At 41.1% G+C, this 26,772-nt stretch overlaps 1 protein-coding gene across 1 annotated transcript; it reads left to right on the top strand.

The window, feature by feature from the left end:
• On the top strand, positions 1 to 26,547 carry fgf22 (fibroblast growth factor 22). Its single transcript, XM_040129302.1, has 3 exons — positions 1 to 373; positions 24,751 to 24,854; positions 26,353 to 26,547. The coding sequence occupies exons 1-3, from the start codon at positions 1 to 3 to the stop codon at positions 26,545 to 26,547; spliced, it is 672 nt and encodes a 223-aa protein (XP_039985236.1).
• Positions 26,548 to 26,772: the final 225 nt, after the last annotated feature.

The raw sequence follows: 26,772 nt of genomic DNA, 5'->3' as shown, positions 1-26,772 counted from the left end.
ATGTGCAGATGGACGCCGTCCGTAGCTCATCTCTGTCCTGAACCTGCCCTTGGCACCAACACTACTGCAGCCTACGCTGGGCGACTTCTCTCTCTGCCTAGCGCAGCCACCCTTTGCCTGGCATGCTTCACCCTGCTCCTGGTCACTGCTGGCACAGCCACAGGGGCCTGTCCTCCTGGGGTAGGGCATGAACCCCTTCAGGTGCTTGCGAGTGGCATCAACTGTTCATGGACATTGGAAAGGCACACTCGCAGTTACAATCACCTAGAGGGCGATGTCCGACTACGGCGACTTTACTCTGCCAACAAGTTCTTCCTGTGCATTGACAAAACAGGCAAGGTGGACGGCACTCGGCGGAAAAACTACGCAGACAGTAAGTAGCTGGCACAGCCAGAGTGCACCTAACGTCTGTATGTCACATGTGTGTTGAGTGTCAGAGAGCAGACATGATGACCTGTGACGTTCTCACTTTTATTGTTATGGCTGGACTTTCTTATCTGTTCAAATTTATAGCAGTTTGTAGGGATATCCTATGGTTATATAACTGCTGAGCTATTTGTGTTGTGTTTAGAGCATGACAGACACGTTGCTAGGTAAGAAGGGAATGCACTAGTGTGGATTTAGGCTCCTCGTGGGATAGCCGGCACTGAGTTTACAAGAAAGCTGACTTGAGGAAAGACATTGAGCATCAGTTGGCGATGCAAACTAGGCTTGGAGTTTCACTGGGGATTAACTTGTCAAAACTGTGATGAAAGTGCATCGATTGTAAGTAGCAGGTGTAAACAGAAACACATTCTTTCAACAAATGCAAACGTGGATTCATGTATACTGTTCATAGTTTGATTAGCTATAAGTAATGAGACTGCAGTTTGAAGTCAGATTTAAACTTAGAAGAGTTTATTCTGTGTATGCGCTGATTTGTGTATATCCATGCATCCATGTGTAGGTAGTAACTTCAATCTAAAGCAGGGAGTTGGCCTCTTAAAAGCAATCTGCATTAGCATTTGGGCTTTCTTTACTGAGCACTTTACTGACAACCATTTGCCATCACATTTTTCTGGCAGTTGTGCACACAGCTCTAAGTCCCTCTTTAGAATCTACCACCATTGTTGCTCTCTCTTGCACCCCACATCATGCCTCTTAGCACCTGCTCAGAGAGGACAACACTTCCCAACATGCCAACTGTGTTCAGTATGCCGCAGAGAAGATCCAGATAGACCCAGGTTATTCTATTGGTAAGCCTTTAGTCTCTACACAATCTGAGATCCAGGAAAACCTGAGAAGAGGTTGTTCATAGAGCAACATTGTCTCTTCGGTGCGTCCATCAATGTCTGTCTTTTAGATGCTTGACCAGGTCAGATGAGCCGACTTTGGTCATGATCTGACCTCCCTCTCCATTAGTCACTGGCTGACTGACTGACTGGATAGCCCTTGGAGACATTTATGCCTCTGACGGTAATATTTATGTATTTGGTCGGTAATACGCTTTTATACAAGTCAGTGAGTCAGATTTTTCCATACAGCTACTGGGAGCTGGAGCAGCTGCTGCATCCAGCTGACAGGCCAGTCAGTCTGATGCCACTGTTTCAGTAAGCTCCAAGCTGCAGACTGGATGACATTTGTTAACCTGTCAGGATTAGTCACCTGGCAGAATCTTTTAAAACCACACACACTGGTAGGAATTCAAGCTGAGATGAATTATTACTGTGTTAAATTTGGTCCTGTGGGTTTATCCAAGCTGAGACATTATTCTCTCTCATAGTGGTAATATATGTCAGCTACCATAATAAAATATTACTCTCAAACTTTGCTTGGATTTGACACTGTAGAAATCATGCTGGAAGACTGGTAGCAATCTGGCAACATGAGGGAGTTCAAATTGAAGTGGTCAAAGTCTTTGGAAAGCAGCAAAATTAATGTCTGGCAATTGTGAAACTCATGTCTTTTCTCACCATATTGATGTCATTTATGCTTAGGTGGTTGCAGTAGCTCTCTATGAAAAAGTGCCGTCCCCTTAAATGTAATGTCCTCATACACTTTAGCCATCATCCTCTCATTTCCTTTGGTGGAAAGAACAATTCTTTCTGTGTTCACACAGAGCGAGGGTGTGTACCTGCACCATGAGCTGAAGCACAGCAGCAAACCAGTGGTCATGTAAGCTTTGCCATAAATTCAACAAAATGGACCTTGTGGTCAATCTGTGGATGTGCCTCACAATGGGAAAGATCTGGTTTAAGGCCATTTTGAGGTGTCACTCTATTTCTGTGTGAGGCTACCGTTACTTCCAACACATAAAGAGGTTTTCAATCAGACTTAAAGCCTCTTGACCCAGACAATTTCTTGATATTGATATGTTAGCCATGCTATAGATTAGAGTGGCAGGACAAGCAGGAAGTTATACATATTTAATGACAAGAGCAGTGTCACACATACTAGACTGCAACATCTAACACAAGAAAAAAGATGCATTTTTTTAAAGATTCTATCAAAATCAATAATGAAATAGTATAATCTAAACATGCAGAGATGTGCTTGATTGCTTGGACTGCTTGCAAAAACACAGACATACCCACAGAGACAGACAGACACAAAATGTTGGAGACCGAGTATTGTTTTAAAAAGCGCTGCCCAGCACCGTTTAACAAACTGTAGATCCGCTCAGGACTGTCCTCAGCCTGAATGCCGCCTCAACGAACGCTGCCCAGCAGTCTGGCCGACCCCTCCTCTGTCCTCTGTGTTGCCCTTACACTCTTGTCGACACAGCTATATTGCCCCGACAGCTCTGCCTGCTACACCCAGGCCCCAGCCCTCACCTCCATCCCACTCAGTTTTTCCAGCCCCAACTCCCAACTCCCTCTCAGGTGCAAAAACACTTGGAATTAGTCAACAGGCTCTCTGCTAATTGAGGTTGGAAAATATTGTATCAATCCCAGTGGAGCAGGGGCATGGAACAGCTGAGGAAAGAAGCAAGAGGGAGAAAGACTGACTTAGAGGGATGGAGGGGTTTAAAGGATGAGAGACCTGGACAGAGTTGAAGGGAGATAGAGAAATTCAAAAATAAACAGGACAAATAAGTGCATATTTGTTCATCAGCCTTGCATTTCAGTTCATGAGGAAGGATCTATTAGTATGACATGAAACAAACAGGAGTCACTAAAATGCCCTGCCAGGTGTTATTAAATGACAAATAAGAGATTAAATGCTTTTTTGAAGAGTGATAAAATTCAAAACTATCAGTTGCAACAGAGAGGATGGGCTTAATGTCAATCGGTTACATCTCCAAAGTGCTCTGAGAAAAATGTCCTGCCTTATCCAAGCACACACGCAAAGGGATACACAGACACGCACACAAACACTAAGGTTTCAGGTATCTATAAGCTTGTTATCAAAATCAAGCATGCTGGAAGCTTATGGGATATTTAAAGTAAATCATTTGCTAATCAAACTAGAGTGATAGAAATCAGACAAGATAAATGACCCAACTGTTATCTGACTGCAGCCTGTGAAAACGCACACTCTAAATATAGGTCATAGATATAATTACAAACCACTTGATCAGTGAAGTTACAAAAAATAACTTGTTGAACTAGCCACAAGACGAGACAAAGTACAGTAGTTTGAGGGACCGAAGGGGAGGGCCTCGACATGTTTTTCTTTTGACCTATGGCAAAGCAGAAAATGATCGAGAGGAAAAACACAACCGAGTGTTTACAAAAGCTCCAGAGGCAGGTATGCATCATATCCTGTCCTGGGTCATCGGTCATAGCCTGCTAATTAGACATTGCTACAGCAAAACAGCTGTGCGGGCACACCCAGCAACCTTTTCATGATCAATTGCAACAGAAAATCATACAACTGAGTAGAGTAGTGTGGAATAGAGAGTAGAATACAAGAAAAAAAAATGCTCCATGTACAGCCACTAAATTCAAATTCAATTAATACATGTAAGGTAATTGTAATTTTATGGCTTTAATTTGAAGCCTGTTTTCTATTTATTCCACTCTTTCTATTTTGTTTTGCAAATTCCTTTTTTTGGACACTGCATATATTTTCTTTGATGTTTCTTTTTTTCATCTCATTTTAAAGGATGGACTGTTAAATTTTGGGTGTGTTTGGCTGAAGGCATCAAAAGCTTGTGCAGTCTCCAGGTAGTGACAGCCCATTCACCCTTAGGAAATAAGGTCACTTCACCACCCACTATAATCGCAGAAGTCACTGCGGCCAGACCAGCTCCATTCTGCCTCTACAGCCGTGCAACCCTCACAGCCAGGGCGTGTTGTGTTTACCAAATTTCCCTTGGTGTGCAACATCTTGCTGTTTGATGTGAGAGTTTTCCGAGTTCATGAGTATATTTGACTTGGACGGGACCCATGGGAAGAAAATCTTCCACCCCAGTGAAATATGTTGTGGAAATTATTCAAGCTTGTTGTAGACAGGGGAAACTGTCACTCATCAAGCAGAGACTGAGTTGTATTTGAAATTGGAAAAGACAGGACGAGTGCTGCAGACAGATGACTAAATCTACCTAAAAGGTTTGACCAGTCTGACAGCATAGGCAATGATGAATATGAGCATCTGTGCATACAGTAGTAAAATTAAGACGAATTGGACTAGTGGTGGAAAGAGTTAAAATTTATAATTTTTAAAAAAAATTCATCATATTTAAGTAATGGGTTAATGGATCATTGAAAACGTTTTACAGTTTTGTGTAAATACCAGGACTGGGTTGCACCAGCCAGTCATAAATCCACTACCATTTGTGAGTAAAGTCCTTCCCGTTCTTAGTGCTGCTAGCTAGTTTTAAATGAATGATTTACTAACTTGAGTGGCACCATTAAAAATAAATGAATGTCTTACCTAGTAAAGAAATTAGAAACATGTAAATCAGTCAATCAGGACACATTTGTGGGGCTCTCCAATCAAAAGTAATAAACAATGCTAACAAGAACTGACTCTAGCATCACAAGCTGTAACATAACTTCCAAAACTATCAGTTTAAGGCGTTCAAATGTTATTTTAAACTTTGTAAATGTATGTAATATTACATTTCAGTTATGCATACACAGAGAATATATATATCTTTTTCAGATTTAGTAGTATTCATTAGCTTTAGAATGAGGGGGGTTATACAAACCTGAACTATAATATTTGGTAATTTAGACTAACATTATTTAATATTCTGTAATTTTAGGTATATTGTTTAAATTTAACAGCCTTTTGAGCATGGGTCCCGTCAGATGTGTTTGTCGAACCATATTCAGTTTTACCTTTTGATTTTAAGCGGCTCATATATTAGCATGCTAATGTTAGCTATGCTGGTTCGTTAGCGAGGCAACAGTTGCACCTGACAGTTCCTGGGTGTAAGTATTTAGTAAAGTAATCTTTACGTACGAACTAGTTTATCTGGGTGGACCCATATTAATTTAGTAATGAATAAATCTCCACTTGGTTAACACTAACCATAAACGGCTATAGACTATGTTTGTATTTATGAAGAGCTGATGGTAGTAGGAGCTCAGTTTAGCAGTGTGCATCCAAATATAAAACTTGCTCAACTAGCATACAAGTAAATACTGGTTCCATGTCAGACAGATAGTAGTACAGTAACCTACTCTCCAGTTCTTGTCAAGTACTAGCTTTTACAATGCTACAACAGAAGACACTTAAGAAGACATTATTTTCATCAGAGTCCTAATAATATATGCATAGAAAGCACTGTTGAGGGGCAATTTTTCCACATGGACGTTCTTTTTCAAATTAACAAAATGTCAGACCCCTTATTTTTCATCATCAGCTCATGTGTTATCTAGGCAGCAATTTGGGGACAGTGGCATTCACATGCCAAAGCGACAGACATTACAAAACGTCTGTTATGCTCTGTCTGCCATTTTAAATGTGTAAGAAAGTTTATTCTGTCGTGGCCTTTCTACATCCTCACCATGACTCACCATTCTTTTTCGTAAAGCTCAGACGGGGATATGTGACTTGATCAACGGCGCCGGGGCTGAAGAGGCTAAAGAGGGAAGCACCTGGCCGAAGGAAGTGCTTCGGTGTTTTGAATCGGGAGAATACACATGTTAATGAGGCTAGGAGAAGGGCTGGGGCGTGCTCTGCTCAGTATTGAGGTGGAAATTAAAGGCTAGAGGAGTGCTGGAGCGTTTCCCGTTGCTCATTAGGCATTATGTAAGGTTTCCTCTGGGTCATTTCAACTGAGAGGGGATTCGTGGACAATTTGGTTGCCAACAAGAGGGTAAAATCCCACGAATCATGCATTTATTATCCCTCCCAGTAAGGACAGTGCATGGCCTTAGCCTGTGGGAGACAAATGAAAATCGACCCTTTGCCAGCTGTTCCTGGTATTAAGAGGCCGAGAGCTAAATAAAACATCACTGGCACACGCATGCATGGTGAACATGCATGTTAAATCCCTCGCATAAATGCACACACCATCACTGTCCTGGGAACATTGCAGGACAAGAGTGTCAGTGCCACCCTAATTAGTCAGGCAGGGTTTGATATCATGAATGGGCTCTAGAAATGTAGCAATTAGTAGCTAACAAACTTTAGCAGTCTGGCTGTGGCTCCTCCCTGGGATTTACTGGGTTCATCAGCAGGTTTATAGAGTGTGACTTTGGCTCCAGCAGCCAATTCATTTATATCATCCCACAGTTCTTGACATCCTGTGGGTGTGAAGGGAACACAAAGGAGAAGACTTCGCAGTGCCAGTAACCAGCTACTTGGACCTTGGAGCCATTGATAAAAGATGTTTGCACTGATGTTCTTGAGAGACTTATAAAAAGCAGAGAATACAAGGGTAAAATAAATCAATTTTGAAATTCTTGGAAGAAATAGTGTTAACATAAAAAATGATTACAGAGTGTACAGCAATACAGCAAGATTGAGGTTTGACTCTTTAAATATCATTTGGGCCAGAAAAAATAACCATTATAATTGCTTCTATTTTCCATCTTTTTCCCATGAGTAGACTATCTGTTGCCATCAAAAAGCAACTCCCTCAATGTTTTAGGTGTTTTATACATCAATGTAATGAGCCACAATTAATTACTGTAGGGTAAAGCAATATTGAACAGGGTCACAGCCAAACTGTAAGTTTTTTAAAATAGGAGTGAAGAGTTGTGCCTTTTCCTCAACGAGAACAAATTGGTGCTGTTATTATTGTGAGTGCTTTTTTTGTAAAAGGTATAAAATGAATATCAATTAGCTCAGTTTGGAACAATCAGCCAGCCTTACTCATGCAGCACCACATGTTTGAAATTATTCACCAAAGGAAATATTCAGCTAGGAGCAGCCGCCACTCACATCTCGGATTCTGCACATGCACATACACACATGCACTGACATAATCAGCCCATTGAGTCAGGGGAGACAGGTCTGGCCTCAACGTTAGATAGACCAAGACAGATTAATGGTTTTGTTTTGACCCTTCCAATAAAGCCTCTCACCTCCCTGCTCGAAATGAGCCAGACATCATGTCTTGGAAGGCGTTTAACCACTGGCCCAGGAATAAAGAAACTGACAGAGAACCCCTGCTGTAGATGGGGAAAAAAGAAACAACTTGGCATCCGTAAATACCTCTACGGCTCACTGACTACAGCTACAGGAGTTTAAAGGTGTTCAAATTTAACCTAAAATCACGAGGAGCCTGTGACTAGTAAAGTAACAACAGCAGGAATGTAATGCACCTGTTGCCTGTGAAAAAAAAATGCTCCCTGCAGGATTTGTTCCAGATTATAAATGGAGCAGTAAGAGGCAGTAAAATCAGGCACCTCAGTCGTACTCAAAAGTGGTAAATCTTGGGCTCTCCATCCTTTTTCCTGTAAAGTTATAAGCTATAGGAGCACATGGAAGCTCCCTGGACTTTAATCTCTCTCTGTCATTCAGCCACAAATATGTCACACACACAAACAGAGCAACCACAACCTACCCGTCAATCTGTATTGCTAAATATTGACTTGCTGTCACGCAATCAAGTCATAAAAATCTAATTTACAACTCCTAGCTATGTGTAATAGACTGGAAAGCTGCTAAATTGTGACACCTCTGTGGGGGAATGGTGCTGCATCATGCTATAATCATCTCTGGAAACAGCATACATTATTTACTATAAGTAACTGATCACACTGATTGGTGCAGCAAATAATATACTGCGTACTGGAAAGCCTGATATGACTCAACATTCCTCATCAGATAAATACTTTACAAATTTAAATTAAAAATTTAAACCTGATGATGGCGCTAGATGAAAGTTCAGAGAATCATCAAAGTTAATAAAGACCATAAATGTCTGCCCCAAATTGTCCCCAATAGCAATCCATTCAACAATTCTCAAGATATTTCACACTGAAACACAATTGTTAACCTCATGGTCAAGTCATTAGAATTCATCCTCCATGTACAATGAATATTTCACACACAAAAAAAAAATTCAAACTCATGGTGACGCCAAAAGAAAAGGCAGGGGATCACCAAAGTCAGTGCAATTTACCCTCATGAATATTTGTACAATCCTTCATGGTAATCAATCCTATAGTTGTTGGGATATTTCAGTTTGGACTAGAGAGATGAACTAACAGACCATCTCTGCCAACCAAATTTAAAAGTTTACCAGACAGCATGAGACTGTGATAGTGCTCAGATGATTAAAAGTGAAATGAATCCGAGCACAATATGGCAAGCAAACTGAGGAGGTGGCCAGTTCGCGTGATTAGGTACTTTGATTGTTTTTTCATACAGTTGAAAGCAGAATAGCACCAAGATCTGAAGTTCAAAATGTTAATCATCGTCATCATAAAGCAGTTTTCATTGTTACCATCTATGACTCTGAGATAGCAAGTCCCAATTTGAATTGGAATACACACATGGTCTACTTTCCAGTTGTAGTCCATAGAGTAGAGTTCAGATTTGAATATGGGTCATGCACATCCTAGGACATGGGTCACAACATAGAAATGCAGACCATATGGACAGCTGAGTGGAAAAAGGGTGCACCTATCTCGGACTGATCACACAAGAATTATACGTTTTGGATGAAATTTTGGATTTAGATGATATTTAACTGAAAGAAAAACACATCATCTGTGGGATTTTGTTCCATTAGTTTAACAACCTCTATGCTGAAGTTCTTTTCCAGTGTCTTGAAGACTGAAGTAGAAAAGCCACTATCTGGACTGAATAACTGTTGCAAATGCGTTTCCTGAAAGTAGAAGTAGGATAATTAATGCAAATGTGGAAGGCTAAAAACAACGACTCCAGTGCAGGTCCATGCATTCCAATAGGTTGAGACTATATACAGCGTCTTCTCTGAGCTGCATTACACACATCCACCCGAACCTGCTTTTTATCTCTGAGGCCATTTTACTAAACGAACGCGAGCAGGATTTGAGTGTCGTGTCAGAGTTTTTTGAATGTGTGTGTACATTTAGAATGCATGGGCCTGTGTTTATACATAACTTGTGCCACTGTGGGAGCATGAAGTGGACCCTAAACTGAAAAAGATGTGCGTTTCCGTTCCCTAATGGCTAATATGAACCAGACATTACCTTGCACTCAATTCATACGCATTCATGTGTGTGTGTGTTAACATGCCCTCTGATATTCGCAAGCCTGTGCGCACGCGTGTTTTTTTTCCCGTCTGGAAGGCCATTCTCCTCAATAGAACACAGAGGGTGGCATGGAGCATTGCAGTGATATGGTTGAGGCAGTACAGTCCACACCATACATCAGGCCGCTCCTGTATGGATACTAAGATCATTATCTAGAATTCAGCTTCCTTTTTGCAGAACAACTATTACACATTTCATCTTAGCTAATTTTGTTACTCAGTGAATGAGAAAGTGGATGTAACATCTGAGCATTCATCTATGACATTCCCCCTAGGTACAGTATGTGATACCTTTGCATCTATTTTTTGAATGACTCAGAAAGAAAAAGTTGCAGTTGTCATATTGCTGCTGCAGAAACTTCTACAGCCTGCAGTCATTCATAATCAGGCAGGTAGAGAAAATATTCAAATGCATGTCAAGCAAACATTTTTGCACAGGTGGAAGTTGCTTTAATGTGAAACTTCTGGCACTCCTTCTGCACCCTTCTCTCTTCATATATTTATTTATATACACATATCTTTCACTGTCATCTCATCTCTTTTTTTTTGTCCACCCCTCCCTACCTATCACCATCTCTCTCCCTCCTGCTGTCTCCATTTCCCCCTCTCCTCCCCTGCAGTGGATAGGATTGGGTTCAGGGCCCTTTGACCAGTGGAGCAAGTGACAGCTCTGACATGGCCCTGATTTCACTCTTGTGCCCTCTGTCATCTCCCTGTATGCCCATCTCATTTTAATAATGTAAATATGGGGCAAGCTCAGGCCACAGAGAATATTCTGTGTCCTGGTGCTCACTCACTGGAACCTTGCTGCACACCTGAGCCACACACGCGCACACTTATATTTGGCATTACTCTCCAAAATAAATGGATTGGATTTCATAGTGCTTTTTAATACAAAACTACAAGACAGTACTTTTTTTTTTTTTTTAAATTTGCATCCACAAAAGGTTAAGGGGCTAACATGATTAACAAAGTCCTGAAGAAACAGGACAAATAAGTTTTTTACCGACTGATGATACTGATCTGGCCCATATTAGCACGGGTCAGATCAGCATGGGCATAGATATGATGGTGATTCCTAGTTGTAATTACAACTTGGATATTGATCTTTTCTTCAATATTCAATTATAACTGATCTCTGTTTAGAAGTCGGAAACTCATAATTACATTATCTCCGATATGACATGCTGAATATTTTGACAAATTTACCTAGCCAAGCTAAGCATGTGCAAACACACCATATTTGATTTTCTTTAAAATGTAATGCCAGCCCAAACAAACTCACATACTTCTCACATACAAGATCTGAGTTTGTGAAATAAGTGGCTTTAACTTCAATTAACTCTAATCTTAGGTGTATTTGCCAGTGTGGGCAAAGATTCACTGTGTTTTAAACTGACAGAGACTGCTGGTTTAGTTCAACTGTGGCCGCTCTTCAGTAACCGGCTATAACATTTTATAGCCGGTTACTGAAGATGAAGGTAGGACACTGTAAACAAGGTCTTTGTTTTCTAGTGATACCATGCCCACTCCTGGTGGCTGAATCTGGCCTGGACAGCCATAGATTCAACACACCGGCTTACTGCAATTTAGTGGCACAGGAGAATGACCATAGTCTAATGTGGATCTCCCCATTCCTGCTGCCCCTCCCAGGGTACCAAAGTGCGGGAAACTGCAGAAGCCTTGAGTCACAAAGCTCTCAGCGGGCAGATCTGCTCGTAACTATCTGTGAAGCCTTTGATAGCTTGCCGTTCGCTTGTTACGGATGTGATGCATGATTTGAGGGCAGTTTGCCCTCCCCGTAGTCCCTCCTTGATTAAAGAAAAGGCCTCTTGGTCGGTAGGATTGTGGCCCCTCAGTACCACACAGACACAGACGAGCAGGCAGGGTGCGCGCTGCCTTCGTTAACCTTTTTCACCTCTGCTATCCCTCAGCCTCACAACAGCAGCCCCTCCACCCGACCACTGATCAGCGGAGGGTCTGTGCCCTATAATTCAGCATCCTGGAGGTCCTTAATGAACTGATTGATGTTCCATTACATACAAGCATGCTTGTACAGCTTACCATGTCCAAGGAAGTTTGTGTTCAGTGGTAAAACTTTAAACATGCAGGTACACTAATCCCTGTTTGATGGGGAGTGTGTGTGTATGTGGTAGAAGAGAATTCAGTACTGCGCCACTCTTTGACCTGTTACCACTGTGAGTCAAACTGAGATTTTTCTCTGAGCTTTGTCATGTTTCTTTTTCTACTCACCTTTAGTGCCCGTTTGTATAGCTATTGCAGTTTCACTGACTGTATAAGCAGTGTGTTTGAACAGTGAAATTGATCAAACACACACACACACACACACACACACACACACACACACACACACACACACACACACACACACACACACACACACACACACACACACACACACACACACAACCGCACACACAGACGCAACTACCTCCCCACACACAAGCACAGACATATCCAGATGTGGATGCTGATTCTGGAGTATTGGGTCAGTCTGTCTAGGAATAAATCAGACAGACTAATCTGGCCTGTGAGGGGATGGAGGGTAATTGGTCACATTTGACCCCCAGCCTTGCGGACTGTGGGAACGCAGGCTTTATCTACCAGCGGTAATTGGCTAATGAAACACTTCCGCATCTCCTCCACTAGATTGTCATCCACCGGTTGGTATAGGGTGAGGCATAGGGTGTGTGTATTTGTGTGGCCGGCTCAAGTGGCTAAGAGGCATGTTTGTGCGGGCAAGTGTGTGTGTAGTCCAGAGAAAATGGCAGGATGCGGAACTCCCTGTGGCCATCTCCATGACCTTATCAACAGCATCAGTCTCGTGATGCCTGCAGCATACTGATTCATTGACAGAACACACATTTGTGGTTCTCTGGTTGCCATTACAATTTAAATTTATGTTTGAAGTAGAAATGGTTAATGTAATTCAAATTAAATCTTTGACCCAAGGCAGGGCTTTTTGTGTGTTGCATGCTTATAGTGTAGCCAGGACATGACTGAGTGTTTGCAGCATTTAGGTCATACAACACGAAGGTCTACAGGTGATGCATTACAGTCAAACCCTTACATTTTTTCATTTCGTGTGATCATTTATCTGGTCAAAGTCATGCACACATCAATCGAAATACAAGAAAAACCAGAGTGGGGAGAGTGAGGTGGGGGGTTGGGGGTTTTTTCTAAGAAAAAAAGGCTAAAGTTACGGTGGTGAGACAATGTCTCAGAGGTCCCATCAAGTGAGCCATTCATAGATGCAGGTCTACCAGTTTGTGGAGCCAGGGAGACACTCCGATAGAATGGGGCCCAGGGTGGCCTTGTCTTTTTGTCCCAAGCTGACCCCTGCTCTCCCGCCTGGCCTCTGCGCCCCTCACCTGGCCTGTCCCAGCGCCCTGGTAACAGGATACCTGTAATTTGCTCTAATGGCCTTTGAAAGACCTGGCTGGGCTAATCCCTGGAGTACTTCTCCCAGCAGCACCGTATGAAAGGGTGGGAGTAACAGGGCCGAGTGCGAGTCCTGAAAGAGGACCAGCCTCTGGATTGTGTGTGAGAGAATGTCACCCCTTGCGGCCGGGGCTGGGGCCGAGGGAGTGTGGGAGTCAGCTTTCAGCAGATCACCACCATGTGGCTTGTTCACAGGCTTAGAAAAACTGTGCCTGTGCCTGTAGAGAAGTAGATTGTCTCTGCTTTACACCTCTCTCAGTGGCTCAGTCTGGCAGGCAGGGGGAATGGCCTGAAAACCAGCCTGTGCACAGCCCCAAGAGAGTGCACTTCAAATTTTTCCACATTCCTTTTGTAATTTTTGCTAAGGTAGTTCTTCATGGATAACATTTTGCTATTCAGTAGAAGAAGAGATTGATATCCCCGATACTGCAGAGCTGTAAGGAGTGCAGAAATTAAGAGGGAATGGTTTGACGTGATGTTAGATGCTTAAATAGATCTTGCTAAAGCAAAGCAGTCCTTTGACTTTGTTCAAAGGGACAAAACAGTCATGCAGATGGACGAGAGAATATTATATAGTAGGTGATGTTACACTGTCAGGTGTTATAATGTAGGACATTCCCTCTGACAGTGACCCGCATGAAAAATTTGTGAATGCCAAAAATTTTCTAATATCACTTTAAGAACAAAGCTATTCGAATGAGAATTTCGGGCAATAATAATAATAATAATAATAATAATAATAATAATAATAATAATAATAATAATAATAATAATAATTATTATTATTATTATTATTATTATTATTATTATTATTATTATGATAAAACCATTGGTGAACAAAAGGCCCTGGCTATTGAATATACAGTGAGATTAAAAAGACATGAGAAAAACAATCTTATCAGTTTCATCTTCACTCTCATCCCTCCAGAGATTTTGATGGAATGTGGGAACAGCAAGTGATATGTGGGCAGGGAAGACCAGCTCTCTGCCAGTCTTTTCTCTCCTTTCTTCCTGTCCTTTCTATCCATCGTCCTTGTTTTTTTTATGGGGCGGGCCACCTGCAAGGGAATGTACTCAGAAAAATACAGATACATGCACACCAGTCTCTCTGTGTCCTGCTTCTTTCAGATATAGAGCACATTGTATACAGTTTTTTTTTTTAAATGACAGTACACAGAGCGATTTAGAAAGTGACAGCATGTTTAGATCTGTGAAAGTTCAAGTGTGCAAGAAAGAAAAAAAGAAAAAAAGAGGTGCAAAAATAATCCTGTTTCTCATTTCCTTTGCTGTTACTTTAATTATGTACATTTAAAATTTTCTTTGATCACAGCCATCATGAGTTGAGTTAAGGGATTCCTAACTGTCCCCAAATCCAAAGCTAAATTAGGCAAGAGAAACACTGCTCAGACTTCCAGACGGTCTGAGCTCATTTGAGGAACAGAATCAGATCTCAGGGCCAAGTTACTGGGCATGTGGGCTTGGATGTGCTGCTTTGACTAACATGTGGCGGACGATCAGACTGAGGTTGGTCAGTTCATTTTTTCTAGTTTTTTTTTTTAACCTTCCTATCCTTTTTTAAAAAAATCTTTTTGCTTCTATTGCAAAAAAAGAACAAAGTGACAAAAACCTGAGATTTGTGTGTGTGTGTGTGTGTGTGTGTGTTTGTGTGTGTTTGTGATCAGGCCAGCTTGGCTCAGCTCGACTGGGCTCGAAGCAGACATATCTCATAGCTGCCGGTAAGAGATGAATAAATCATCCCAGTCCTGTGAAAGTTAATAGCTATGATGCATGTCCGGAGACCCAGTGCAGACAGGCTTGTAGGGAGGGGAGGAGGGGTGACCCAGGCAGGGAAAGAGCCAGACTGAGACAGATAGAAAGGGGTATGGCGGAGGCGAAAAAGTGAGGGATAGACAGGCAGTGAGAAGCAGGATAGCAGATCGGATACACGAGGAAGGAGAGAAAGACAGGCACGTCTTGTAGGAATGGAAGGAGGTGCTGCCGCTAGAGCGGCAGATGCTCTGCTCTGAAACAAACAAACACACACACACACACACACACACACACACACACACACACACACACACACACACACACACACACACACACACACACATATATATGTATACACCATGTGTATGAAACATTGTGGACAGTGACTTAACCATGTTGTTTTTATATTAATAAAAGAGAAACCCTGAGCAAACCCTCCCCTCAACCTTAACCAAAATAATAAAGCCTAACCTTCGAAGCAGTAAACTAAAGAATGAAGAGCATAAAATAATTTCCCCTGACCTTGACCAAAATGTTTCAAATTGACCTTAAACCTCCATTTGTTTTGACAAACTTTTAAGTTTTATTAAAAAAAATAGGGCCATCACTTCTATGGTCTGATTTGTTCTTTCATATTTTTCACAGGATATACAACAACGATAGATAATCGTCATGACAATGTGTTATAATAGCAGCACAGAACCTGAACTGAATTGACCCTGGCATAACAGCTATAGAAAAATACATTTGTGAAAAGACAACATTTAAATTAGGGAGCAAACCTGCAATGTGAGAAATACATAAAAATATACTACTGTTTATAAATGGATTTATCCATGCAATTCCCAAAAAAGTCTGAGCACACAAAGAAATTAAATCAAAGAAGACCTAATTATAATGTCAATTATAATGTAAGGGCAGAAAATCACTGTGGCACTCCAATCAGTCAGCAGGTACTTTTCCCTTTAAAAGAAGATGCAAAACACCTGCTCTGACAGAGCTCACTGAGTTATGGCTAAAAGTACTACATGCTCAGTCTTTTTTGCCCGTAGAGCACTGCCACATGACTTTCCGCAGTATTTGACCCATTCCATCCCTCTTGAAGCAACTGAGTATTTTTGTAGATTTTCTGGGCAGTGTTCAAATCTCTGTTGTGCTGTCATTTGGTAGCAAAAAGTAGATGTTTACATTAAAACTCAAAAAAACTTATTTTTGTTGTCATTTGGGGGCAGTGGAAATAATTGTTAACACAACATTAACATATCATCACCTTTTAAGTTGATATGGAGAACCTGTAACTTCAGCAGTTACGAACCAACTTTAGCATTCATTGGGATTCATATTTCTGGTCACTTGGCAAATGTAAGTCTAATATTCACTCCAGCTAGGGTTGCTGATCAGGTACTCTACAGTGGGCTTTTAGAGCTTTTTCACTGCAACTGGAGAAGAAAAGGGGAAAATATAGTATACCTCACTTCTTCAAAGCAACCTTCCTTTTTTTCACAACTTGATTTGTATTTCTGCCAGTACACCTATTATTTAGCAATCAGTTACTATGTTAACTTACATTAGTCAAAAAAAATAAATAAATAAATCTGAATATACACTGTTTTCACTATTTAAACCCATACCAACCCTCTCAGCATTGGATATGGCCATTAGGGAATTCCACACTAACTGCTACCGGGGAGAAGGGCCCAGTGCACTTGATGGATTTGTCCCAGGGGTCAAAAGTTTGGTTGATTAAGTATAGTTTATCAGAAGTCAGACAGTCGATCACTGATGTCATAGTTCATCAGGGGGGCAAGTTTACCATTTCCCTTCACTTCCCTTCAGTTTGAGTGTGTTTTGTGTACGTGTTGTGTATTTGTGTGTGTAGTGATTCCACTCTATATCATCTGGTTTCAGCCAACCCAGAGTCTGTGCTGTTCCTGTTTGTGCCTCCCTGACCTGACCTGTACTCTGTGCAGGTCATTAGAAAGGCATGTAGCCAAAGACTCAAGATTAACATGCAATAATGTAAAAAGAACTTTCATCTAGCCTCTGGTAAGAGTTAAGGGCCAGATATAGTTCAGAAATGTATGTGAACAGTAGATGTGGATCTGTTGGGTGACTGCATACAAACCTGTGTTCACATGTTTTTCGGCAAGGTCATCATTTTTGGGATGCACGCTAACACAGACATGGGAAGATGACAAAATTTATGTCAAATGGACCTTCATGGCCACATGAATGTGGAAAATAACAATTTGGGCTGTAGTCCCACTCAGTTTAATAAACCTTTGTAAAGATATAGAACTGGCTAAAGGTCTGGAGGTCAACTGTAGATGCTTGCATTAATTTACCTTCTCCCATTTGAAAAGAATTGGAATACACAATAATATTCAACTGCAGATAGTTTAAGTCAAGCACACCGTGTTCTCTGTAAATGATCTGTCCTTCTCAGCAGCACTGTCGTATTCCACAGCAAATTGAAGATCAGCTTTCGTATCAGCCACTCATTTCGATGAGATCATCACTAATCCAGTATCATGTGCCTCAAAGTAGAAATATCATGCTCCTGCTATATGAGCCTCCTGACAAAACATTCCTTCATCTGTCACCTACAAGTTGATACGAGGTATTTGGATTTTTCTTTCATTCACAAAGACAATTAGGAATCCAACTTAGGCCTGCAGTTTGGTCAAATCGGATTCATTGACTGAAGTGAGTTATGGGCTATTTTGATAGTTCACCAAATCATTCGCAGTTTTATCTGATTTGGAATATATATTTCATGGAGCACAGTCTTGAAAAAGAGGTTAGAGCACTGTCATCTTATTCTCCCTGTGTGCCCTCAGAGCCACTCAAACAGAAGCAGTGATTCTTGCTGGCACACTTCTTGCTTTGGATTTGATCAGTCACCACATGCTGAGGGCCATAATCAAAGTTTTGTTGTCAGGGCATAAATAATGGCCTCTGCCCCCAAATCAATGTCATGATTATATTTTAAGGGCTATTATATGAAACGGCAGTGTACAATGATTGCTTGAATTTCTTTGGTTGCTTTTCCCCTGCAGGTAAAATTGGCCAAAATCAGATATTTTCTACCTCATATGTGAAACAAATCTGTTCTCTGTATTTATTTATTTTTTGCCTTTATTTGACAATCGACAGTGAAGAGAGATAGAAAACATGGTAAGAGAGAACAAGAGAAAGGTCCCCGACCAGAATCAAATTGTGGACACTGCGGTTGTGGTATGCGCCCTAACCATTAGGCTAACCAGAAATCTGTTTTTAAAGACAGTATATTTGGCACAATTAAATGAAAACTGGCTTTTCTGGTTTATGATACTTTTTATATGTGGTCTTAATTCATGCTAATATAATTCCTGCGTTATGAATCTGTGTTGGCTGTCTTTTGGACACTTACCGACCTCAGTATGCCTCAAAATGATGGACATATAGGTTGTTTGTCCCTGATACGCCCCATAAAAGTATCAGGGAGAAACACAGGTCATTATGAAGTAGCGCCACTGCAGTGGTGGCATACCGGACATTCATCAACAGGGTTTCAATAATAAATACATCGTCACGTTTATGGAACGGTCACAGTTTGGTTAAGTTTAGGCACAAAAACTACTTGGTTAGGTTTAGGAAAAGACTGTGGTTTTGGTTAAAATAATTACTTCTTTTAGGTTAGAGGGCCTTTTTCATCATGGTTACAATAATAAATACATAGTTAGGGTTGTGGAACGGTCATGGTCAAAAGAAACAATGATGGCTATCAATTTCAAACGGGAAAAGAACAGCTTTCTTCTGTGACACAGTCCTCTGTTTTGTTTATCCATCCATCCACAACGACCTCCTCCTAATGCATACTTTGTCACTCTATATACCCTGTCACCTGACTTCCTCCTTTGCTCCTGTCATAATTACTATGGCCATTAGAGGTCGCCTAACAATAAAATAATAAAACGTAATTATGGGTTGCAATTACCCAGACGTCATGCACAGACGACATCTGGGCATGTTTTTTACAAGAGGAAATTCTCCCAGTTGCTGCATAAAATAGTTGTGATTGTCAGATTGTCTGTTTTGAAAAGTTCGAAAGTTGTTGGACGCACACCCACGATTCTGCCATCGGAAAGGAGGTTTCAGACACTGTTAGATGACTCAACAAGCACTTTGTCTGAAGCATACTCAGGCCTTTGGCAGGACCAGGAGGGCAATATTGAGGACATGCAGGATGAGGGTTTTTAGCGAATAATGTGATGATGTGTTGGAACTGAAAAATTCTGCATCAGTGCAAGCAACACTCAAAGTGACTTTTTATCTAACTGTAAGCTGTATTTGAAAGCATTTCAAATGAATGACAGGTTAGCTTGCTTCCACTGCATTGCAATGTGCAAACGACACCACTTGGAAGTATTACGTGATAGTTCTTTGTGGACTGTAACATTGTTTTCTCGAAAAAAAAAAAAAAACTATGAAAATTTTGCAGTGGTGTCCATGAGCCAAAGTTGCTTAAATATGCTAGAATATATTTATATCTTGCTGAGAATGTAAACTGTGTTACTCTGGAACTAACCAAACAAAACAATCCTTGTCTAAAAAAGTCCTTGCTAATCATTCGTTGGTATTTTACTGTACGTTCAAGGGTTAACATGCAAGTTTCCATATCACACCACCTGTGAAGGCCTCCACTAGAGCGCCTGTTCTCATGGTAATCTCTCAAGGTGTTTAAAGCAATAGTGAGTGATGTAGCCTTTGTCTGTGCTGATACACACAGGCGGCTGCTTCGCCCAGTACCAGGCCCTTCGAGGGGGTCATGGCAGATCAAAGGTGCTGGTCACAGCCATTAGGCCCGGCAGCCCAGACCCGACATGAAAAGCTTGTGTTTTGAAAAGGAGGGCAGAAGGAAAAAAACAACAGGGCCCTCTTCATTTAAAAAGCAAGCAAACTGTGAAATAATTGAAAAGGTATGTCAATCAAGAGCAGGAGCACAGCGGGAACTCTGAGATTCCCAGGCTCTGCTCTGGTCGAGCACTGAGCCATGGAGGGCTGCTCAAGGGGGCAACCCAAGAAATTAAAGACCTGGGAAAAGGAACAAAAAGAAGACAGGAGGAAAGGAGCAGAAAAATCTCTTTTTCTCACTCTCTTTGCTCAGTCTTTCACTCTTTTCTGCTTGAAATTTGTGATGGAAGGAACCATTTTGCCACACTTTGTAGAGCCCTATTGAAACTGCTTGATCATTAATAAGATCTTGTCTAGCTCTTCACCTCTCAGGTGAGTAACAAAGACTTATTTGGGGAAGCAGCCATTGGAAGCGCCTGCCCCCACCATCCAAACCCCCCATCTTATAACCAGCACCTTCACCCTGTACTCGCTCCCTCCTCCTCCCCCATACCATGAGTCTGACAAAAGGGAACCCCGTGAGAGTGTCTCTCTCTTTCCTTTCTGCCTTTTTTCCAAGGTCAGAAAAGGCTTGAATGATCTGACGATGGGCTAACGTCCAAAAAAAAGGGGGACAGAAAGAAAAGAAAGAGTAAAAAAAAAGACTGGGTAAAAGACTTTTTCTATGCTTTTAAAAATCCCATAGAGTAGAAATAAATGGCAAGTCCACAGTTGACTAGACATGTATAGTGCAGGATTTGCTTGTAATGGCAGCTTGAGTTTATTGACAGTCCCAGCCAAAACATGTCAAAGGTTAAGAGATCTTGCCAATTGCAAGTGGGAAGCCAAAAGTACCTTTTTCATGAGCTCAATAGGGCCATCAGTTGATACTTGCCCAGCAGAAAGCGGTGAAGAAGTGACCTTCAGTTTCCAATGCAACTCAGGAACAAAGAGTTAATTTGTCTCCATTGCTTCTCTCTGTTCTATCTAACCGTGATATTGTTGAAAAGATTTTGAAACATTTTTTGAATTGGAAATTATTCAAAATGTATTAACTCTCACTTTCATTTGCTCTAAATATAGTCATCTATTACCCTAAAATAAGAATGATTTTACTAAAGCAAATTACATATCCCTGGCTATCTGTGTATTTCAGCAACTTAATAAAGGGATGTTTACTTTCAGATTGCATGTTTTAAAGATATTTTAAATGATGCATATTCAGAGACACAATGATATTTTTCCATGTAACCCAAAATTAAGTTGGTTTTAAAGTCACCAACCAAATCTCTGGACATCTTTTAAAAGACTTTTGTAATACATTTTTTTTTACAATTCCAACCGACAATGTGTACTTCTACAAAACAATATCAATATTAAAGCACATTTCTTTAAGTTTGGAGGCTAGACTCAGCATCAAGCCTTCTTGAGTAAAGTAAAGTGACCTTTCGGCTTCAGCAGTTAGGAAAACCCTCTAATAGCTTGAAATACCTCACTCTGATTTCTCAAGCTTTGAACACAATGGAGTGACTTTTCAAAGGGGGGACTGTGAGTTATATGGATCTAACTGGTCTTTATAGATGTGTGGTCAAGCGTCCAGAGCCCTAGTGATTCCTCCGGACAATGTGAAATTCCCATTTTATGTCCTCAGATCTTTTGTGTCTACTGGCTGCTATACCACAAAGTATGAATGAAGTGACATGTATGAGTCCTGAAGAGAGAAAGGACAATATTTAGTGTGCCATAAGGACGACATGGGGAGTTTTGTTGAAGTGCTTCATAAAATTTTTGCTAACACTTGAAACTTGAAACAAATTTGAAAACCTATTACCACAGATGTTATCCAGTAGATTACTCTAATTTTTTACACGAAAATGTTGTATAAATAAAGTGCATTAACATGTCTTACATTTTGATTAATGTAAGTCTATTTTCTAGTATTTCTAGGATTTTGTAAAATATTTACCCTTTAAAACCTGAGATGTTAATGTTCACAGCCAACTTGTTGCAATGTCTCAAATGTGACAAACATGCTTCCAACACACCTACTGTGCCTGGAACTCAAACCAGCAAATAATGGCAATTACTGCTGGCACCACTTTCAGGCACCAGCGGTTTTCATTGGCCTGGGCTAATCCCCCATAAATCCTTGCAGTGCTCCAATCACCAGCCAGGCCTCAGCTAATTGCTTATGAGTCCCTTGCACGCTCCAGGTGCCACCATAGCACACCCGGTGTTTGTAAACACAGCTTGTAAAGAGGAGGCTGCCATCAAAGTGTTAATGTTTCCTCGGAGGATCAGAGGTAACATAGGAATGATGGGGGTGCAGCTGGGCTGATACCTAGATGGACTCAACTGAGACATTCCCTCCTTCCCTGCAGCTGTGGCGAGCGGAGAGAGGGCATCATTTACACGTTCCTGTCAAAGAAGAAAGACACTCAACAGGAGTTTGTGTTTGTTTACCTTCCCCCGGCTTTTCTTTTCTCCTTTTTACTCTTTGTACTTCTTTGTGCCTGTGCGTATAGTAGATGACCTCACTTAGTAAGCACGACTATTGATGTCCGGAGCTGAAAAAGTTGGAGATAGTTGCGTGTTTAGAGTGATAGGAGCAGCAGATGTTTGCTTTTTAGTTTTGGAGCCCTTTAGATATGAGACCAGCAACAGCAATCTGATGGTATTAGCAGCCATCCTGTGGAGAAGAGCAGTTAGCACTATCTCTCTGCACCATATGAAATTATGTATTATGTTGGTGTCATCTGTATAATATTAAACAAAGATGACGAAGTTATCACAGCATGTTAAAGGATAGGTTCACATTTTTTATTCAAGTATGTTTTTGAATACTCACATGCCATTATTTATATTGAAACAGTTTATGGTCACTGTAATTGTTGCTTCTGACCTTACTAGCTGTAAAGAGATCCCGTCTTAATGTGATTAGATTGTAGGTGATGGGGGATAAAAATCCACAGCACTTGATCTATATAAAAAATTGCATCTCTAGCTCAAGTTCAGCTGAAAATAATATGAGGCTTCAGCAGTCAAATCAAGTGGGTATCGACCAAATTCACATTATTTTTAGTACTGAATTCCCTCCTTCTCTTATTGTCCCTCTACTGTATCTCAACAAGGAAACACTGTATGGGGAAACTTAAAGAGCTAGAACCATGGATTTTGTCCCCCGTGTCTTTATATCTAATTACGTCTGAAAGAGATCTTTTGTTGGCCTGTATGGACAGGAGTATCAATGGCTGTGAACCCAATTTTTTTCAACGCACATATAGGTATGACAAAGCCCTCTAACGGTTGTAGTAATTATGATGGGAACAAAGGAGGAAATCAGGTGATGTGTTATGGAGTGACAAAGTCCGCATAGGTGAGGGGCTTGGGGTGGATGGATGGGTCAGTCAAACACTGGCCTTTAACACCGGAAGCCAACGGTCAAAGTTTTTTTTCTTTTCTTTTTCTTACCACAATCATTCCCAAGTTGTTTATTGTAGCGTTGTTGTATCACAAAACAGATTTATTTTTCAATAGTGAGGGATTAGTTCGTAATGGTTTTTGAGTGCACAGACAAATGATGTGGTCTTGCCAATACGGGCGGCATATCAGAAAATTGTTCTATGTCATTCTAGAGGGCATGGACGAACAATGTATTTTGTCTGTTAATTTGAAATATTTGTTGTGTATTAAGATAGACTTGAAAAATGTGAATCTATCCACGTCTAAAACAAAAATTTAACAAATTAATTCACTGTCTTTCCAAACAAAATTTGGATTGCACAAATAAATAGGTATAAAAACTGAGGTGCAGGGGGAGTAGGTGCATGCATCTATTTTTAATTGCTGCACAGGTTTAACCAGAGAGACTTTTCAGGAACTCAGTCACTGCCCTGTACAAGGTCTGTGGTTGTACAGAAGCAGGAGGGGTTTAGTCATTTGGGTACTGCTTTTATGACTCCTTCATTTCCTACCAGCTTTTGGTCAATTTGTACTTCAATGCCTTGATCTGTTGCTGTGTTTACAGTACCTGTCCAAACCCAACAATCCTTTTTCATAAATATCCAGCAGTGCCTAGCCTTTGAGCAACAGGATTACATGTTTTCTCTGCACAGACTTGGTTTTCAGGGGTGTAAAAAGAAGATTTCGTGCTCTGATCAGATAGCAGGCCACATCAGGGTGCTTTTGAAGGTGTAAGTGGGAAAATCAAGCCAGGAAAAAAAACATCATAAAGAGAGCTTCATCTCCAGCAATTAGTTTCTATTCAGGACCCTGTGGTAAGCCTTCAGGTCATCTCCAAAACATCTCCCTGTCGTAGCCATGACAATGGGTGTGTGCCTTTATTTTTGTATGCAGACAAAAACCAGATCAAGAGAAAGCCACATGGGACTTGTTTGCAATCAGTGCCCAGAGGAAACAATTAGCCCACCAGTTTGCCAGCTTTTTCATGGGGTGAAGTGAGTTAGAGAGGCTGCTTAAGTGGCCAGCAGACATGGGTTTTGTGTCCCTCAGTAAACAACACTGAGTATCATCATGATAGAGTATCACATCTGGAATCAGGAAGCTTTTATGGATGAATGTGGCAAGGCAGACTGACACTGTGCAGGCAAGTGTGTGTTACAAATTTTATGTAGTTCCAGACGTCGTCTGAGAATGTGGTGCATTTGTAAAGTTGTTCAAGGAAACTAAAATGGAAAATACTTATAACTCGCTGCGTTTTCTGATATAACTTTTACCTGTCGATGTAAATGCTCTTAGCTCAGTTGGTTTCCTCACAAGGCGAGCTCTCTCACACCATTGTCCATGTCCTGTGTTTGTGTGTGTGTGTGTGTGTGTGTGTGTGTGTGTGTGTGTGTGTGTGTGTGTGTGTGTGTGTGTGTGTGTGTGTGTTGGGCTCTCTCTCCCAAGGGCATATGGCTGCCTGGTATTCTAATCACTGATGATAGAGTAACTTCTGATGGGGAAACTCGCAAAGCTTAATGTTTCTAACCCAGACTCTTGTTCCCTCTTTTATTTTCCAGGCCTGATGGAAATCCGATCTGTCAGTGTGGGAGTTGTTGCCATCAAATCTGTCAGCACCGGGCTGTACTTAGCTATGTCCAAGAAAGGCACACTCTTCGGATCGGTGCGTATACAACCTGACAACATTGTTTCTTGAGGTCAAGATGGGATGGCTGGGAAGGGGAGGAGGTTGATGGAGGTATATATGTATAGGGGTCCCAAATGAGTGCCTACCCAAACATGTTTGATTTGACTGAAGTGAAGGGAAATCTCAGGAATCTTCTGCTGGAAAGTCCAGAGAAAGGTCAGTGTTGCTATCAATCATTGCTGTACACCTGGGCCATAGTTGATGATACCTGCAGCTTGAGTACGCTTGTTCCACTGTCAAAATAGATATAGTAGAGAAAAGAAACCCAACCAGCAATGACAAAGAGCCAGCTGGGCTCCTTTAAAAGTCTTTGCGTGCCATCTACCAACTGTTGCTGTGCACAGTAGGCTTTCAAGGGTAATCACCTCTCTTTGTTACAATCACACACTACACATGAGACCTGAGATGTGTGGTGTCTAGCTCATGTATGTACATCATGGAAAAAGTTAAAAATCAGGGACAAACAATCAGTCAGCCAGCAGTGATATGAAAAGTGCCTCCAACAAGCTAACACAGAAAACAGAACATAAATAGACCTGAAGACCTGGGCCTTCACCAGTGTCTGAATCCTCCCATAATAAACAGAAAGGCAGGTGAATCACGCCAGACTCGTAGTATCCTGATGCTATCACAGAGAGGGCCTCATTATGGCAGCATGATAATGATCTGGAGAAGGGAATGCAGCAGAACCTCTTGTGGTTATATTTTGGTTAATTAGAGAAACCTTAAAGGGTCAGTTCACCAAATCATACACACACACATACCCAAAAAACATATTTTCTCACTTGCTTTTATTTGCCAAGGTTTTAGGATATCAGCAATAAGATTTCTTCTGCCAACCCAATACAATGTAGGTGAACAGAAATGAAAATGTCCTTCCAATAACAACCTCCCAGTTACTCAGGATATTTCACAGACCTCGTTGTCATTAATTTCAGTCAGTGATCAGTTTTCAGAGATTGGTCCCAATAAAAACTTAACTATGAGGTCTGTGGATTATCCTGAGTAACCAGAACATTTCTTCTGGAAAGGCACATTGCTATTGGGGTCAATTGTAGTTTTTCAATGCTTTGAGCAGCAAAAACAAAATTGAATTTACCTCCACTGTATTAGGTTGATGAAAAAGAAGTTTCAGAGACAGATGTCTTAAATGTCACATCTATTTGTATGGCTAAACACCACTTGGGGTTGGAAATAAGTGAAAAAGTGTTGTTTTTTAATGAATTGAACCAACCCTTCCATTCTAGACTAAAAACTTCCTCTGTGGCCCTAGAAATACAAACCTAAGCTGAAACTTTGTAATGGAAAATCTCACCCTATCAACTACATACACCTGGAAAATCTTTTACTGCAACAACCGACATTAACCTTTGTGTATCCTTGGAAGCTGGTCGAGTATAGCCCAGCAAGTAACTACACACTTGTCTTTTATAACCTCCTTAACCTCTCATGTCCCCCCTCCCTCTGATTACAGGTGAAGTACAACCCGAGCTGCAAGTTCAAGGAGCGTATTGAGGAGAATGGATACAACACATATGCCTCCCTCCGCTGGAAGCATGGCGGCCGACAGATGTTTGTTTCACTGAATGGGCGGGGGAAGCCACGGCGAGGTCACAAAGCTCGACGAAGACACCCGTCTACCCATTTCCTGCCTATGCTCCCATCCTAGCTGCCCAAGTCTGAACTCTAACCAGCAACTGGCTGGCTCCACTGCCTCCTCACACTGACGGCGATCTTTATTTTTATTATTCCGTTCTCCTGTCACATAAATGTAAATTTGTTGAGGTCTGTAACATTTGTAGAGTTAGTATAATATGTACTTTTAAGTTATTTTCTCCATTTTCTAATGATGTTCAGTAATACAGTCCAATACAGTAGGAAAATATATATATCT

The sequence above is a fragment of the Xiphias gladius genome, chromosome 6 (assembly GCF_016859285.1).
Source record: "Xiphias gladius isolate SHS-SW01 ecotype Sanya breed wild chromosome 6, ASM1685928v1, whole genome shotgun sequence".
NCBI classification, from domain to species: Eukaryota; Metazoa; Chordata; class Actinopteri; order Istiophoriformes; family Xiphiidae; genus Xiphias; species Xiphias gladius.
Note: the sequence above shows the minus strand (reverse complement) of the source record. Positions and strands in the feature narration are given on the sequence as shown.

Coding starts and splice junctions, on each gene's coding strand:
- fgf22 (XM_040129302.1), top strand. CDS start 1: ATGTGCAGATGGACGCCGTCCGTAGCTCATCTCTGTCCTGAACCTGCC. Junction 374..24,750: donor GCGGAAAAACTACGCAGACA/GTAAGTAGCTGG, acceptor TTTATTTTCCAG/GCCTGATGGAAATCCGATCT. Junction 24,855..26,352: donor AAGGCACACTCTTCGGATCG/GTGCGTATACAA, acceptor CTCTGATTACAG/GTGAAGTACAACCCGAGCTG.